Here is a 14,074-nt window from a genome sequence, read left to right as displayed (position 1 = left end):
GAGGTGGCCTCTTGGAATATCACCCAGTGCCCCAGAACCCAACACTGACTTCCATCCCCAGCCCCTGGAGTAGCAGGTGCCAGGGGAGAAATTGGAGACCAGGGCCCAGGGAGGTCAGTCCTGCAGAGACTACCTGGGTTTCCCTGTAAGGTCAGATGCTTGAGCTTAGTTATACTTCTGGCTTGAGATTTTGATGGGGAGTTGGGGTGGAAGTGAGAAAGGGTAGACAGAAAAGAAGGCAGAAAGCTGAAGGAAAGTGAGCTGCTGTTCCAACTGCCACCTCTCCCGCAGGCCCCTATAGCCTGATTCATTCCACTGGACTGGGTGGGAAGGGGCTCTTCCCCTGGGCTTGCTGGTGATGGTAGAACCTGGTAGACCTGGAACATGTAGGATGGAGTTAGGGCTCTTTATTTTCAGTGTTTACAAGGTAGTTCCCTCTGGGGATTTGGGGGATTTGCTTTGGTAGCTTCTTACCCTGCAGAGGTTTAGAGAGTAGTATTATGGAGGAAAAGAGTGAAGGCAGGTGGGGAGGAAGGGAGGAAAACTATCACATGACAACGTGGCACCTGCTAGGCACTTTCAAATAATTGAATCTCATGTACCCCTCCTCAGAGCACTATGAAGTAGGTATTACGATACCCTCTTCCTTTAGAAATACCTAGAGAAACCGAGACTCAGGAAAGCTACATGATGTGACCAAGGTTCTGGGCTATTGTTCTTTCAGGTGAAATTCATCTCTTGGGTTAACTGAGGGGAATCTGGGGAGGCAGAGGTTCTCAAATGCAACTGGGCTGCCTTGGAATCACCTTGGGATATTTGATTAAAACACAAATTCCTCTCCAGACCTACTGAATCACAATCACGAACGATCAAGCTGGAGAACCTCTGTTTCTAAGATCTGCTCCAAGTGGGGCTTTTGCCCTGTCATGTTTAGGAGTTGGCATATTGGGTTTGTTTAGCTTTTCCACTCACCATTTCACCTTTCTTGTTCCCCTATTCATTCCTTTCCTTCCTGTGGTCTTTGTTTCCCAATTCACGGTGGGTTTATGTTGTTTGAGCTCTTAGATTAAACTCCCATTATATTCCATTGAAGATATCAACTGAGGCATCCCAGGAGCCTACCCAGACATTTGAGAGATTAGATAATTGATGGTGACTCTCTCCAGCAAATTGAATGACACAAATAGTCATCCAGGAGAATCAGCTGCTGGGAAGAAGCCAATGCTTTTTCCTCTCCTCTCATCCTGAGCAGATAGCCGTTAGCTTTCTCTGTGAAATGCATCTTTTAACTTGCTTTTCCTGGGTTGCTGTGAGGGTTTTCTGGAGAGGCAGTGCATAGCCACAGCCTCCCTACAAGAGGCCATCCTAGGCCTAAGAGGAAGGTTGTAGCCTCCTCACAGGGCCTGGAAAAGACAGAGCGAAGGCTGAATGGGTGTCAAGGTAGCTGCCACCTCTCCCACCAGGCCCCTATAGCTGGGAGATTGACTAGTGTGCTAACTTTAGGGGTCACTTCTGTAAAATGGGCAGTGTTGAGTTTAAATTTCCAAAACCCATTTAAGGATCTGATTCATTTACTTTTTAGCAGACCACTTTGCCTCAAGATCCTTAGGGACATAAGAATTTTAAAAATTTAAAAATAATAAAGTGGTTTCTTAAAGGCTTTCTCCTTCTGCCACCTCTGAGGGTATGGGAATAACAGCCATGCCAAGAAGAGATGGGGACAGCAACTGTCCTTCCCTTGGACTTCAATAGAGAAGGTGGGAGTGGAGATGGAGATGGTGCAGATGGACTTGGAGCAGGTATGTCCTCACAGAAGCCAGAGGACGCAGCCTGGACCATCTAAGTGTGATTTACTGGGCCTTTTTATCCTCTCAGTTGGTTGTGGTCTCGTGTCCTATCAGGACCCGCCAAAGTAGGGATCTCAGGATAGAGGGGGAGAGAGGAAAGGGCAAGGTTTTATGTTGTTGTTGTTTGTTTTTGCAAAAGATTGTTACCGTGGCTTTCTATTATTTTTTGAATAATGTCCCAATTCCTTAACAAGGATGACTTAAGGTCTGGTCCTGCAAAATTGGACTCTCTCCCTCTTTTTCCATTCATTCATCTGTACATTCACTTTTCTTTCTTCATTAGAAAATTGTGGGTGGGGGGGAGAAAGAGAGAGAGAGAGGGAGGGAGGAGAGAAGAGAGAGAGAGGAAAAAGAAAGAAAGTGTGTAGTAATAACTTGGGGAAATACACTAGGTTTTTTTTAGTTCTGCAAATGCTTAGGCTGAGGGCTTTTGAGCTTTCTGCCCTTCCTTCAGGCACCCACAACCAACCACCACAGTCCCCAGTTAACACCTTCTAGCCCCTGAATCTCTGCTCTAGTGTCCTTTCCTTTGGACACCTTCCCTGGTCCCCCAGAGCAGATCAGTCCTTCTCCCGCATGTTGTCATTGTAACTTTTCCTTCATAGCAAGCCATACAGCTTGTCATTTACATTTATTTACATGGCTACTAGATTTATATTCATTTCTCCTCTAGATCTTGCACCCCATGAATGCAGAGAGCATGTGTCTTCCCTGGGCTTAGCTTGGTGCACAGATCAAGCAGGGTCAGTACTCACGAGCCAATGAGTGAAGCTTCAGGAGGCTCACAAGTGGTGACTACTGCCTGCCTAGAAACTTCTAGCCATAGCCCTGGCTTTGTATGTGTGTTTACTCAGAATCCTATAGAACATATTTGTTTTGTGTGTGTTTTAGAGATTTTTTGTGACTATTGATATTTTAAATCATCTCAAACTCTGGGAGACCTTTTGGACTTAATTACATAAGGATTAAAGGACCTCTGCAGAGGTATCCCCAGCTGTCAGGGTAATTTAGGGCCCTATGTTCAGCCTCAGGGCAGTCCATGTTCTTGGCTGTTTTTGAGTGTTGTTCAGTTCTTTTTTATGAGTGTGGCTCAGAGGTGCTGAGTCAGTGCTTGTCTGGGCTTCTTGTCCCTTGTGTATCTTAGTCATCTGCTGGAGTGGATTCTTTGAAAGGGCACTGGGTCATGGTGAAACAGAAGCCAGTGACCATGCTTGTGGTGACATGGCCCCTTGTGCTTGCTTGGGTAGTGTGCAGAGAGTTCTTTATAGCACAGAATGGTCTTTGTTGCCAGAAAGCTGTTTTCTGTTGCAATATTGCAATATTCTGTTGCAATATTGACACAGTCTTTGTTGCCAGAAAGCTGTTTTCTGTTGCAATATTGACACAGAATCCCTTTTGATCATCAATATTGCCTAGTTCGTTTTGTAGTCCATTAGCTACTAAGGGATTGTAAAATCAAACATATGGGCCATGACCAGAGTTCAAAAAGAATGAAGGGAAACGGCATTGGAGGATACCAGTGATGGCATCAGATTTAATACAAGAAAAAGTATTTTTTTTTTTTTGTAAAACTTTTCTTTCAGTTTCTATTTGTGCATGCTGAGTCACAATATAAAATGTGTTTCTTGCTGTCAAAATATCTGATTACCACAGTTCTACAGTAATGTCCTACTTGGATTTTTCAATGTCATTACCCATTCTGCCTTGCTTTTTCTTAAAGGTATGCGAAATCCAGTCAGATCAAGACAGTGTCAAGCAGCAAGATATTTTTTAAAGGAAGTAGATTTCGATATAGGTGGGTACCATTGATCCCATTGCAGTTGGTGGGGTTGGAGTGGGGATGGCTATTTACATTTGCATGTTTTGCTCAAAAATAAATCCACTTAGGTTTATGTGCTTCCATTCATTTCCACTTCATTGAGCTCTTATGCTCTCAAAAGACCCTTGACCTCCATACTAGGTTCCCTTTGTAGAATAAGAGAAGGAGTTAATACTTTGAGCTGTCTTAGACCACTATGAAATTAAAAAAAAACAACAACAATGTGTTCTCTCTTCCTCTGAGCACCTGCACATACCTGTATTTTTGTGTTTCACAGTGGTAAAGTTGCCAAAGAGGTGGTAGAGGCGAGCTCCAAAATCCAGAGGGAGCCTCCAGCGGTACACAGGTGAGTGGGTTGGTCCCTTCTGGTTCAGATGGTTTCAAAGATGGACAGAGGGATTGAAAAACTGGTTTTTTCATAAACTGCAGAGGTATCTCAGTGGTACAGCACCTGCCAAACACTGAAAGGAAAAAAAAAAGGAAAAGCAAATCTGATTCTTTCAAATTCTTGATAATACCCCTGTGTGTAATTTAAGAAGTTAAATTAATTAATTAAAAACTCTTTCACATCCCTAGAAATCTCCCTTAGACAGATTTGGCTGGACTGTGGTATGGGTGCATCTGGGCTCCCTTTTGAGTCACTTACTCTGGGAAGAGATATTGATTAGATATGGAGTGTCATGTGAGCAAGCAGGATGCCTGTAACTCTTGGCCAAGCTCTGGTGTTCTGTCCTCTTAGAACTGCCTAATTTTCTGTCTCCTTCATCAGATGTGGTCAGTTCCCATTGGCTGGACTCCTTTAGACTATTTCACATGAGGGAAGAGGCTCACATGTCACTGAGCCCTTTACTCCCAAGGGCCACCTACAGGAAGGAGGGTCTAGTTGTTGTCAGTTTGAGGATGCAACATCTTCAATAAGGTGACTATCTAGGATAATTTTTAGGAATTAAATATTTTTTTGACCAAACTGAACTTCACACCACTACAATTTACACAATCTATTGAATATGCTCAACCTCAAACATGCTAAATATCTTAAAGCTGAACATTCATATCATGGTGCTTCCCCCCTTTTAAGGCAAGACCATCGTGAGCCAAATTCCTAAGTGAATTCCCCACATGCTGGTTGGCACCTGACCTTCTTTCTCCATCTTTGGAACCCAGAGGTGTTTCCTTTATGCCCAGGTTTGCTGAGTCTCTTCCATTTCCAGGGTGGCAATGTAAGCTGGGTGCCACTTCTTGTCCCTCAGGGTTGTGGGCAGGAAGAGGCTGTAGTCCCACAGAAATGAGGGTAGGCCAGTCTGGCAAGGGTATCTAAATGGCACTTCTCTCCTCTCCCAAAGAGGGGTGCAGAACCACAGTCTACAGGAGATCCTATGCAGATGTATACAGATTATAATTGAACCCTGCTTGCAGTGGGGAGCTGTCACATGCATCTGCAAAACCAGTCCCTTGGCTTTAAGAGGCAAGAAAAAACTGAGGGGCTGGGGAAGGTGGAACAACTTGGCTGGGGGCACCTCATTGTAATACCTGAACATCTGATGGCCCACCCATCAATGAGTTCCTCCCCTGCCCTAAACTGTGATCATTAGCACAGTGTAGAAAAGAAACAGCAGCAATGATAAAACACATCATTTCTTATCCAGAATCTTTGCTTTGGAAATAACTTCAGACCTCACCTAGTTTTATTGCTTCTACTCTATTGACAGAAACTTGAGACTTGGACAAGTGAAATGATTTATCCAAGTAATATTTGGTATGGCAGATGCAGGTCTAGAGTTCCAGTGTCTTGCTCTATGGGTGGTTAATGAGATAAAAAAATAATTTTTTGAAATGCTTCTCTTATAAATTGAGGTTTTCATAATTTAAGGAAATCAAGACTTCCTAGCTCAGGGCTTCTCAAGCCTTAACTTGCACAGGATCACCTGGGGATCCTTTTAAAATCAGATTCTGATTCAAAAGGCCAAATGATGTTCAATAGTCTGCATTACTAACAAGCTCCCAGGTGATGGCCCTTTGCCTGGTCCATGAACCACACTTTGAGTAGCTGTGCTCTCCGATGGTATTAGGGTGAAGGGAGCAGCTTGGCCAGAATGAAAGCTTTTCTTGGAGGCCACTGAACCACCAAAAAGGGGCTGGAAATGAATTCAGCCTGAGGCATCAATCAATTCCATTTCTCTTTTCTGGAATCTTTTAAAATCCCCCAAGATATTACTACAAACAAGGACTCACAGGCTTTTGAGGCCTGATTTTCATGCTCTTTGTCTTCTACCACCCCCTTTCATCTGTTTGTGAAAGACTACTAAGTTCATATCCTCAGGAAGCCTCTCTTGTCCTTGCTTTCTTTGTCAGCATCCCTTAAATCTCTGACAGTACTGGGAAGAATTTGGTTAATGTAATGGTTTTAAACAAAGCAAGCTGTGGGAGGCCAAAGCTCTGTCCCTCTTTGTCCTCTCCATATTCTCCATTTCTTAACTCAGTGCTTGGTGTATAGTAGAATTCAATACTTGTTTGTTGAATGAATTCATGAACTTCGAGTTAACAGTAGCACCTCTGTTATTTTCTTTAGTGGATGAACTGTATTCTCAGCCCCATTATTATTTTTTTTAAAGAGAAAGAGAGAGATAGAGAGAGAGAGAGGGAGAGAGAGAGAGAGAGAGAGAATTTTTTAAAAATATTTATTTTTTAGTTTTCGGCGGACACAACATCTTTGTTTGTATGTGGTGCTGAGGATTGAACCCGGGCTGCACGCATGCCAGGAGAGCGCGCTACTGCTTGAGCCACATCCCCAGCCCAACCCCATTATTTTTTAGATTTGAAGTCTGTCCAAAATGCTGCACTGTCAGACTTCACCTCTCTGGAGGCAGCATTCTGGTCGGAGCAGTGATGATATGTGATACTTTCCTGCTGGCAAATCCTCTTTCCCAGCAAGTAGCCAGCTGCATGGTAGAAAATTATTTGTCTTAGACAATTATTTTATTTTCAAATTATTTCAGCTTCTTTGTTATGGCTGCCAAATAATGAGCTCTCCTCTGATGGTGGGCATCCAGAGATGACTGTTAGTATAAAATGGTGATGATAAGGCTTTAATTAAGCATCTTTCCTCACACCTGAGATTCTACTCGTCAAACAATGACAGGTTCATGGACTCCTACTTCTGAGGTGTGTGTACAGAAAGACAGAAACAGACTGAGAATAATGTCTTGGAATCTTTCTTGTTCTTCAAAAAAAGGAGCTGAAGTTAACTCTGATGTTAGGTCACTGATCTTTTATTGATGAGAAGATCTACAAGCAAAACTCTCCTGGGTTGGTTACTGGGTAGAATCACTCTCCTGATCTGACACAGGCCGAAGCTCACTGAGCACAGGGCTGGCTGTGCCAGTCACTTGGGCATGACAGCCACCACCAGGCTTCTCACAGGCAGCATTTATATCTGAATCAAGCACATTAGTCTTGGCTGTATTGCTTCCCAGCTTATAGCCTTGGGTAAGTCACTCAGCTTCCCAAATCATCAGTTTGCCCAGGTATAAAATGAGATTTATATATTGCTTTTCCTAGATTTTGTTGGGAGGATTAAAAATCAAGTGTTTTGAAGTTATAAAATGCCACACAATTGTATGTTTTGATAGTGTTATCATCTTTTATCCAAAAATGGGAAGATAGGATCTGAAAGATACATTTGCATTAGTATTCCTGTGGATGAAGTTTTTGGAGGCTTGCTAGCAAGGCCAGCATTCCAAGAAGTGGTGAAAGAACTTCTGCAGCTTCATTCTACCTCTCTATTTTATGCCACCATTTTTGGGTCCTGAGTTTATCCATGTAAGTGTTACATAACCCTGGTTTCCTTATCTGTAAACATGGTATTTTTCATGCCTATCTTAAAAGCATATTTGAGAAAAACCAGGAGGTAAGTTTAATACAAACCATGTTTTCCAGCATTAGAATCAACTTGCAGTTCCCAAAGGAAACCTTTCAACTTTAATAGCGTTCTTTGTGGCAGTCTTCTAGGAGACTTTTTTACACTTGAGTGGGCTACAAAGTGGGTCAGGCCTTTTTAATAGTCAGCTGACAGACAGGTGGATTCTGAGAATAGAGTTACCTGATCTGTGTCTTGACCTGGCCTGGGGAGACCCAGTCATAGAACCAGTTACCTCATGACAAGGCTTGGTGTTTTAGTCAGCTTTCCACCACTATGACCAAGTGACCCGGCAAGAACAGCTTAGAGGAGGAAAAGTTCACTTTGGCTCATGGTTTCTTAGGTTCTGACCCTGGTCTAATGACTCCACAGCTCTGGGCCGGAGGTGAGGCGAAGGGTGCCATGGAGGAAAGCAGCTTTGGACATGGCAACCAGGAAGAGGGACAGCTCTCTTCACCAGGGACAAAATATAAACCCCAAAGGCATGTTCCCAGTGACCCACTTCTTCCAGTCCACTCCATCTGCCTACAGTTACCACCCAGTCAATCCATTCAAGTAGATTAATCCACTCATCAGGGTACAGCTCTCATAATCTCATCATCTCACCTCTGAACATTCTTTCATTGTCCCACACATGAGATTTTGGGGGATATCTCATCTCTAAAATGTAACACTGGGTGTGTCTCCAAGGATTCATGTTATAGAGCCATGGTTCTGGTGCACTGGTGTTGAGAGGTGGGACGTTAGCAGTGGGGCCTTGTTTGGATCATGGAGGCCCTGTGTTTTTAGTTAAGTTATATAACCTCACCGTCATCTGTAAATATGGTATTTACCTTACCTATTTTACAAGTATACCAAGAAAAAAAAATGATGGGATCAAGTGTATACAAATCACTTTCTTAGCTAAAAAAAAAAAGGGTCATTCAGATTCTGGTATTATATTATCATAGAACAACTGTGCTCTTGAGCTCTCACAATAAAAGAAGCCTTGGCACCTTTAAAAGTCTGCAAAGAAGATTAGAGTTATGCTGCCACAAGCCAAGAAAGATCTAAGGCTCCCAGAAGTTGGAAGAGGCAAGGAATGATCCTCTCTTGTAGGCTTTAGAGGGAACAGGGTCCTGGAAATACTTGGATTTTCTATTCCAAACTCCAGAATTTTGAGCAAATAAACCTAATGTTTTAACACACACACACACACACACACACACACACACACACAAAATCTGCAAAGGGAAAATGAGGTGAAAAAAGGAAATTTTAGACTAAAGGAGGTGGGTATGTATACTAGTGCATTTGAGCTGCTATAACAAAATATCATAGGCTGGGTGGTTTATAAAGAAGAAAAAATATTTCTCTATTTTTTATAATTTATTTCTCTCTATATTCCTCTATAACAAAATACCATTGGCTGGGAAGCCTATGATCAAGGCACTGGCAGATTTGATGTCTGGTGAGGGCTGTTTACTCACAGATGGTGCCTTCTTGCTGTGTCTTCACATGGTAGAAGGCAAAAATAAGCACCCTCAGACTTCTTTTAAGGCCTACCTCTTGGTACCATCACATTGGAGGTTATTTCAACAAATGAATTTTAAGGGGACATAAGCATTCAGACCATAGCAGTGGGGAAAGGTAGGAAACTTGGATTTGTTTCCTCATTTTGCTTGCTTTGTCCCCCAACCTGTCATAATATCATGGCTCTGGATTATTTGTGCTCCAGGGAAATCCCTAGTCATAGCCACCTTTGTGTTTATCTGAGTCTAAATAATGTTCCTCTCTGTATTCTGTTACTGGAGAGTCTCAGGGTTGTAATTCCCTATAGGTACCATCTGGTCAACTCTGGGCAGATCTCTAAGCCCCTGTAGTAGCTATGGGCCTTACTATAGTGGAGCGCCTGGGGCCTGTGAGTGTAGGGGCTGAGCCAGCATCTTCTTCCTGACCATCCAGTGTTAAGGATGACCCACGTCTGGAAGGTAAATCTGCCACAGAACCAGCCATTTGCTGGACATTGCAATATTGGTTGAGGCAGGAGGATGCTTGCAATCTTCAGGCAGAGAATGTTGGGAGGAGGACTGATGAGCAATTAAAGATTCTTCATAAATACTGGCTAAAGACCCATCATTGTAGCATAAACAGTGATTTTTTTGGAGATAAGAAGAGTTGCCAGCTTAAGTGGTTGGCATGGTCAGTCAAGGGGCAGAACAAATCAGGGTTGTTTTGTGCAAGAAATTAATCTATGGGTGTTAGGGTTTAGATGTGAGCTGTCCCCCAAAAGCTCATGTGTAAAACAATGCAAGAAAGTTTAGAGATGAAATGATTGGGTTGTAAGAGGTTTAACATAATTAATGAATTAATCCCCAATAGGGATTAATTGAATGGTAACAGAAAGCAAGTTGGATGTGGTTAAAGGAGATATGTCTCTGAGGATTTTGCCTTTAGGGGATTTATTTTGTCCATGAGGGGGGTGTTTCTTTCTCTCTGCTTCCTGAGGCTATTTTCCCAGCTGCTTTCCTCCTCCATACCCTTCCCCATGATGTTCTGCCTCATCTTGGGAGGTATGGAGTTGGCCATCTATGGACTGAGATCTCTGAAACCATGAGCCCCAGAATAAGTTTTCCTTTTTAAAATTGTTCTTTTCAGGTCTTTTTGTCATAGTAGCCAAAAAGATGATTAAAACAATGGACATCTCAGAAGTCAGAAAGCTAGAAAACCCATGCAAAGCATAGCAATGTGTTGCACTTGCATAGACAGAATCACAGTCATTAATGACCACAGGGACAGAAGAAATCCCATGAAAACTCAAAAACTGAGAACTGTTCAAAATAAAAAAGGAATCTCCTCCCTCCACCCTCCCTTTCCTTCTTTCCTTCCTCTCTTATCTTGCTCCCTCCCTCTTTTTCCTCTTTCTTCTCTTTGTAAGAATTTCTCTCTCCCTAATTTTTTCCTTGTAAACTTTACCATACTCACGAGGACTTGCCACAGGCATCAGTTCCCCTGCAAGGTCCTTCCTGACTCTCCCCTTACTCACCAGGATCTGGTGCCCCTCCTTAGTACTCCACTGGGAACCTGGGTCATCAGTCTCCTTCATGAGATGTGTGTTTTTTCCAATGGTATCTATAGCACATCAGTGAGCCATGAAGTAAAGTCGTAGTCAAGGCCAGCACTTCAAACAAAATAAAATAGATTTTTTTTTTTTTAAAAAAAGCAAATAACACATAGCTGTGGGTAAACACTCATAAAACACTTATTTTCATTGTGGACCTTCCTGCATTTCATAATGCAGTTCTCAGAGAAAAAAGTTTGAAAATCCTTGTTCTGGACAGTGAGTTGCTTAAGGCGGCAGGGGAGCTATACCCCTGCCAGGACAAGGCAGCCCTTCATACCCATTAGCTATATTGTAAGTGGCTGAGGAATGAGGTAAGGAAGCAAAGGACTCCGTGATTAAGCAAGTCCCTATCTGTTAATTCAAGAGGCTAAAAGACATCCTGTTCCTCCCCTCTTCATCCCAGGTCCAACAGAAGAGCTCAGGCTAGAAGGCAGTCCCTCCACCAGGCCTGGGAGCACCTATGCCAGTCTGAAATGACAATATGCCAAACCAGGATTGCACTTGGTTTACTTTGGTTTTAAACCTGAGCACCCTTAACACAATGACAAACAAGACACCATAGGGCAGACAGAGATGGCCAGGTCAGCACTCTCTGCCCTTACGGTGCTTATTGAGGCAGGGAATGCTCAGTACACCAATGACTTGCACAGAGACAGAGGTGACATGCAGATAGCTGTGAAAGAACAGAGAGCAGCATGAGAGAATGATAGAGGGAGGGAGGGAGAGAGTGAGTCTTTGTCTCTGTTGTCAGAAGCCATCCAGGAAGGCTTCAAAGGGCAGGAGGCATTTGACAACATCTTAGAAGGAATTGTTGGTTTTGGTTTTGACAGGAAACAGGGGAGGGGAAGGGTGCCAGTCATCCACCTGCAGGTCCCCACCTCCTTGTCTGGCAGGACAGACAGCTGGTCTCCTTGCAGTAGGCAGTGCAAATAGGCTCCCCAGCTGTCAGGCAATAGTTTTGATGGACACCTAAACAGTTTCCTTGCCATCTGCTGTTGCCATAGCCACTGGTGTGAATGTTCTTTCCCAAAGGAGGAACAGACCTGGATTTCATAGCTGGCTGGTGAGAAGGGTGAATGGGAATATTAATCACTGGACATCCAGCTACAGAAAGATAGCTTGTAGCTGTAGCACATCTGTGCCATCCATCTGGCAGGGTCTTTTGGTGCTTGTTCTATTCCTCTGAGCCACACCCTTCATTCACCTTTCTGCATATCTAGTTCAGTGATAGCTGACACCTATGTTTCCTGTATCTTCTTAAAATGTTCACATCTTCATCTGACATGCCCAGATCTGATGGCATCTGGGCGACTACATTTTCTTTTACTGGGTTGCATTGGAACACATAGATGTTTGTCAGGATCTTAAGGGTAAGAAGGATGGTGGGTCTTGAGTTTTATGTCACCTTTATTTCTAGTTTAATTCACTGTGTGTGTCTAGAGGCACTTCTCAGCTTGGATATCCCCTGAGAGAGAAGGGGTCAGCACTCACAAAGGACATCAACTCTGTTTGGCTTTTGTCTGTTCTCAGAATCAGCATTACTCAGAGTCGCAGTTCCCACTCCTTGAACAAACAGCTCATCATTAACATGGAGCCCCTGCAGCCCCTTCTTCCTTCTCCCATTGAGCAGGAAGAGGAACTTCCCCTGGGTGAAGGTAAGTCAGCCACTTCATTTTAGAAATCTGCTTTGGAAGAATAAAGAAGCACCAATTTTATGTATGCTGGGAAATGGGTTGAGTCAGGGGCCTCAGTGAGCCATACACTGTGTTTTAGTAAATACATTCTTTTTCAGTCAGAAGTCTGTGTGATATTGGGAGTTCTATCCATTTTTCTTGGAAGTTTTACTGGTACAAGTATTTCTAAGATTGCATGGGAAAGCAGTAATGGTGTTGGACCTAAACTGTACATTGTGGTACCCACTAGCCAAGGAGGCCATTTAAAATTAAGTTTAAATCCATTAAAGTTAAAATTCCAATTCCTCAATCACACTACCAGATTTCCAGTTCCTAGTGGCCACATGTGGTTGATGGCTGCCATACTGGAATCTAAGACTGAGAACATTTCCATTATTGCAGAAAGTCCTCTTGAAAGGTGATGTTTTTCTACTCCATCCCAGTTCAGTTGGTGGTTATAAAGAATTCTCCACAAGTATCTCTGTGCTGCTCATCCTCTTTTTGCCTCAGTATTTCCCTAGCCTCTTTTCCACAAGCACCTTGTCTGATAGTTTTGATACAGACTAAATACATGGTGCCTACTTTAACCCCCAAACCAGTATATTTTTTAAGATGATAATATGTTTGCTGACTCATTCTCTTCCCTTTCCTTCTGACCCTTCTATTGCCCCTCTTTTTCTTCCTTCTCCTTCATGGGAGAAAGGGAAAAATCTCACCGTACATGGTAAGGCAAATCTCAGACACGTGGTAAGGCAAATCTCAGACTCTTACTAACCTCAAAGTAAACCAAAAACAAATGCACACAAAATAAAGATTTCTGAATACAAATATAATATGCTTTTCCTTAACTTTAATACAATATTTTTTTGTTTTGTCATTAAAAATGCAGATACTTGGAAATGTAAGAGGGCAGGACTCCTTGTCCCTGAAATATCACCTTTACCCCATTCTCAAATCAAGAATTCCTTTCACAAAAGCTTTTTGAGTTCTTAGTAAGAGTTTGCCTTGGAAAACAAATACACTTGAGAGAGGCAGAAGTAACCAACTCATGCTGAAATGTGAAGAATTTTACTAAATATTTTTCTGAGAGAATGCTTTGATGGTTAGAAGGGGAACTGAGGAACTAGATACCAAAAATGCCATGATAGAGAGAAAGCGTGAAACATATGGAGAATGGGATCTCAGAAGATGCCTTCTGTATCCAGCTGGGCCACAAGATATGGTGATTATGAGAACAGGCTGGCTATAATGGCCTTTTTTATCTATCCTTCCAACTAATGCTGTAAGTTCCACAGTAAAATAATTTTCTTAACCATGAGTCTCTGGATCCATGTTGCCTTTCTCTCTCTCTTTCTCTTTGTGTATGTGTGTTTTGCAAATGAAAGAAAATGTTTTGTGTTTTTCACTTCTAGTTACTGATGATTTTATGAGCTTCATCCCATATTCCTGAAATATTGCTTTGAGGGAAAAATCACTTTTTCTTAAGGTTTATGATTATTTCAAGGTAGAATGAAAGAGGACATGACTAATGCAGTAAATAATGAGAGAAAGAATAGCATATGCATGAAATTGTGACTCCACGTTATCTGCAAAAATGGAGAATAGCCAGGTGTGGTGGCACACACCTCTAATCCCAGCAGTGGGGAGGCTAAGGCAGGAGGATTGTGAGTTCAAAGCCAGCCTTAGCAATTTAGTGAGGCCCTGAGCAACTCAGTG

General features: G+C 42.7%; 1 protein-coding gene across 3 annotated transcripts in view; it reads left to right on the top strand.

Annotated features, from left to right (window-relative positions):
- The window catches only part of Frmd3 (FERM domain containing 3), a 255,021-nt gene that overhangs the window by 205,361 nt on the left and 35,586 nt on the right, over window positions 1-14,074 (top strand). For all 3 annotated transcript variants that reach the window (XM_076843507.2, XM_076843506.2, XM_076843508.2), the window contains 3 exons: window positions 3,568-3,642; window positions 3,944-4,012; window positions 12,216-12,340. In XM_076843507.2, the coding sequence (XP_076699622.1) occupies window positions 3,568-3,642; window positions 3,944-4,012; window positions 12,216-12,340 (269 nt within the window). The remainder of the gene's footprint in view (window positions 1-3,567; window positions 3,643-3,943; window positions 4,013-12,215; window positions 12,341-14,074) is intronic.

The sequence above is a fragment of the Callospermophilus lateralis genome, chromosome 2, assembly GCF_048772815.1.
Source record: "Callospermophilus lateralis isolate mCalLat2 chromosome 2, mCalLat2.hap1, whole genome shotgun sequence".
NCBI classification, from domain to species: domain Eukaryota; kingdom Metazoa; phylum Chordata; class Mammalia; order Rodentia; family Sciuridae; genus Callospermophilus; species Callospermophilus lateralis.
Note: the sequence above shows the minus strand (reverse complement) of the source record. Positions and strands in the feature narration are given on the sequence as shown.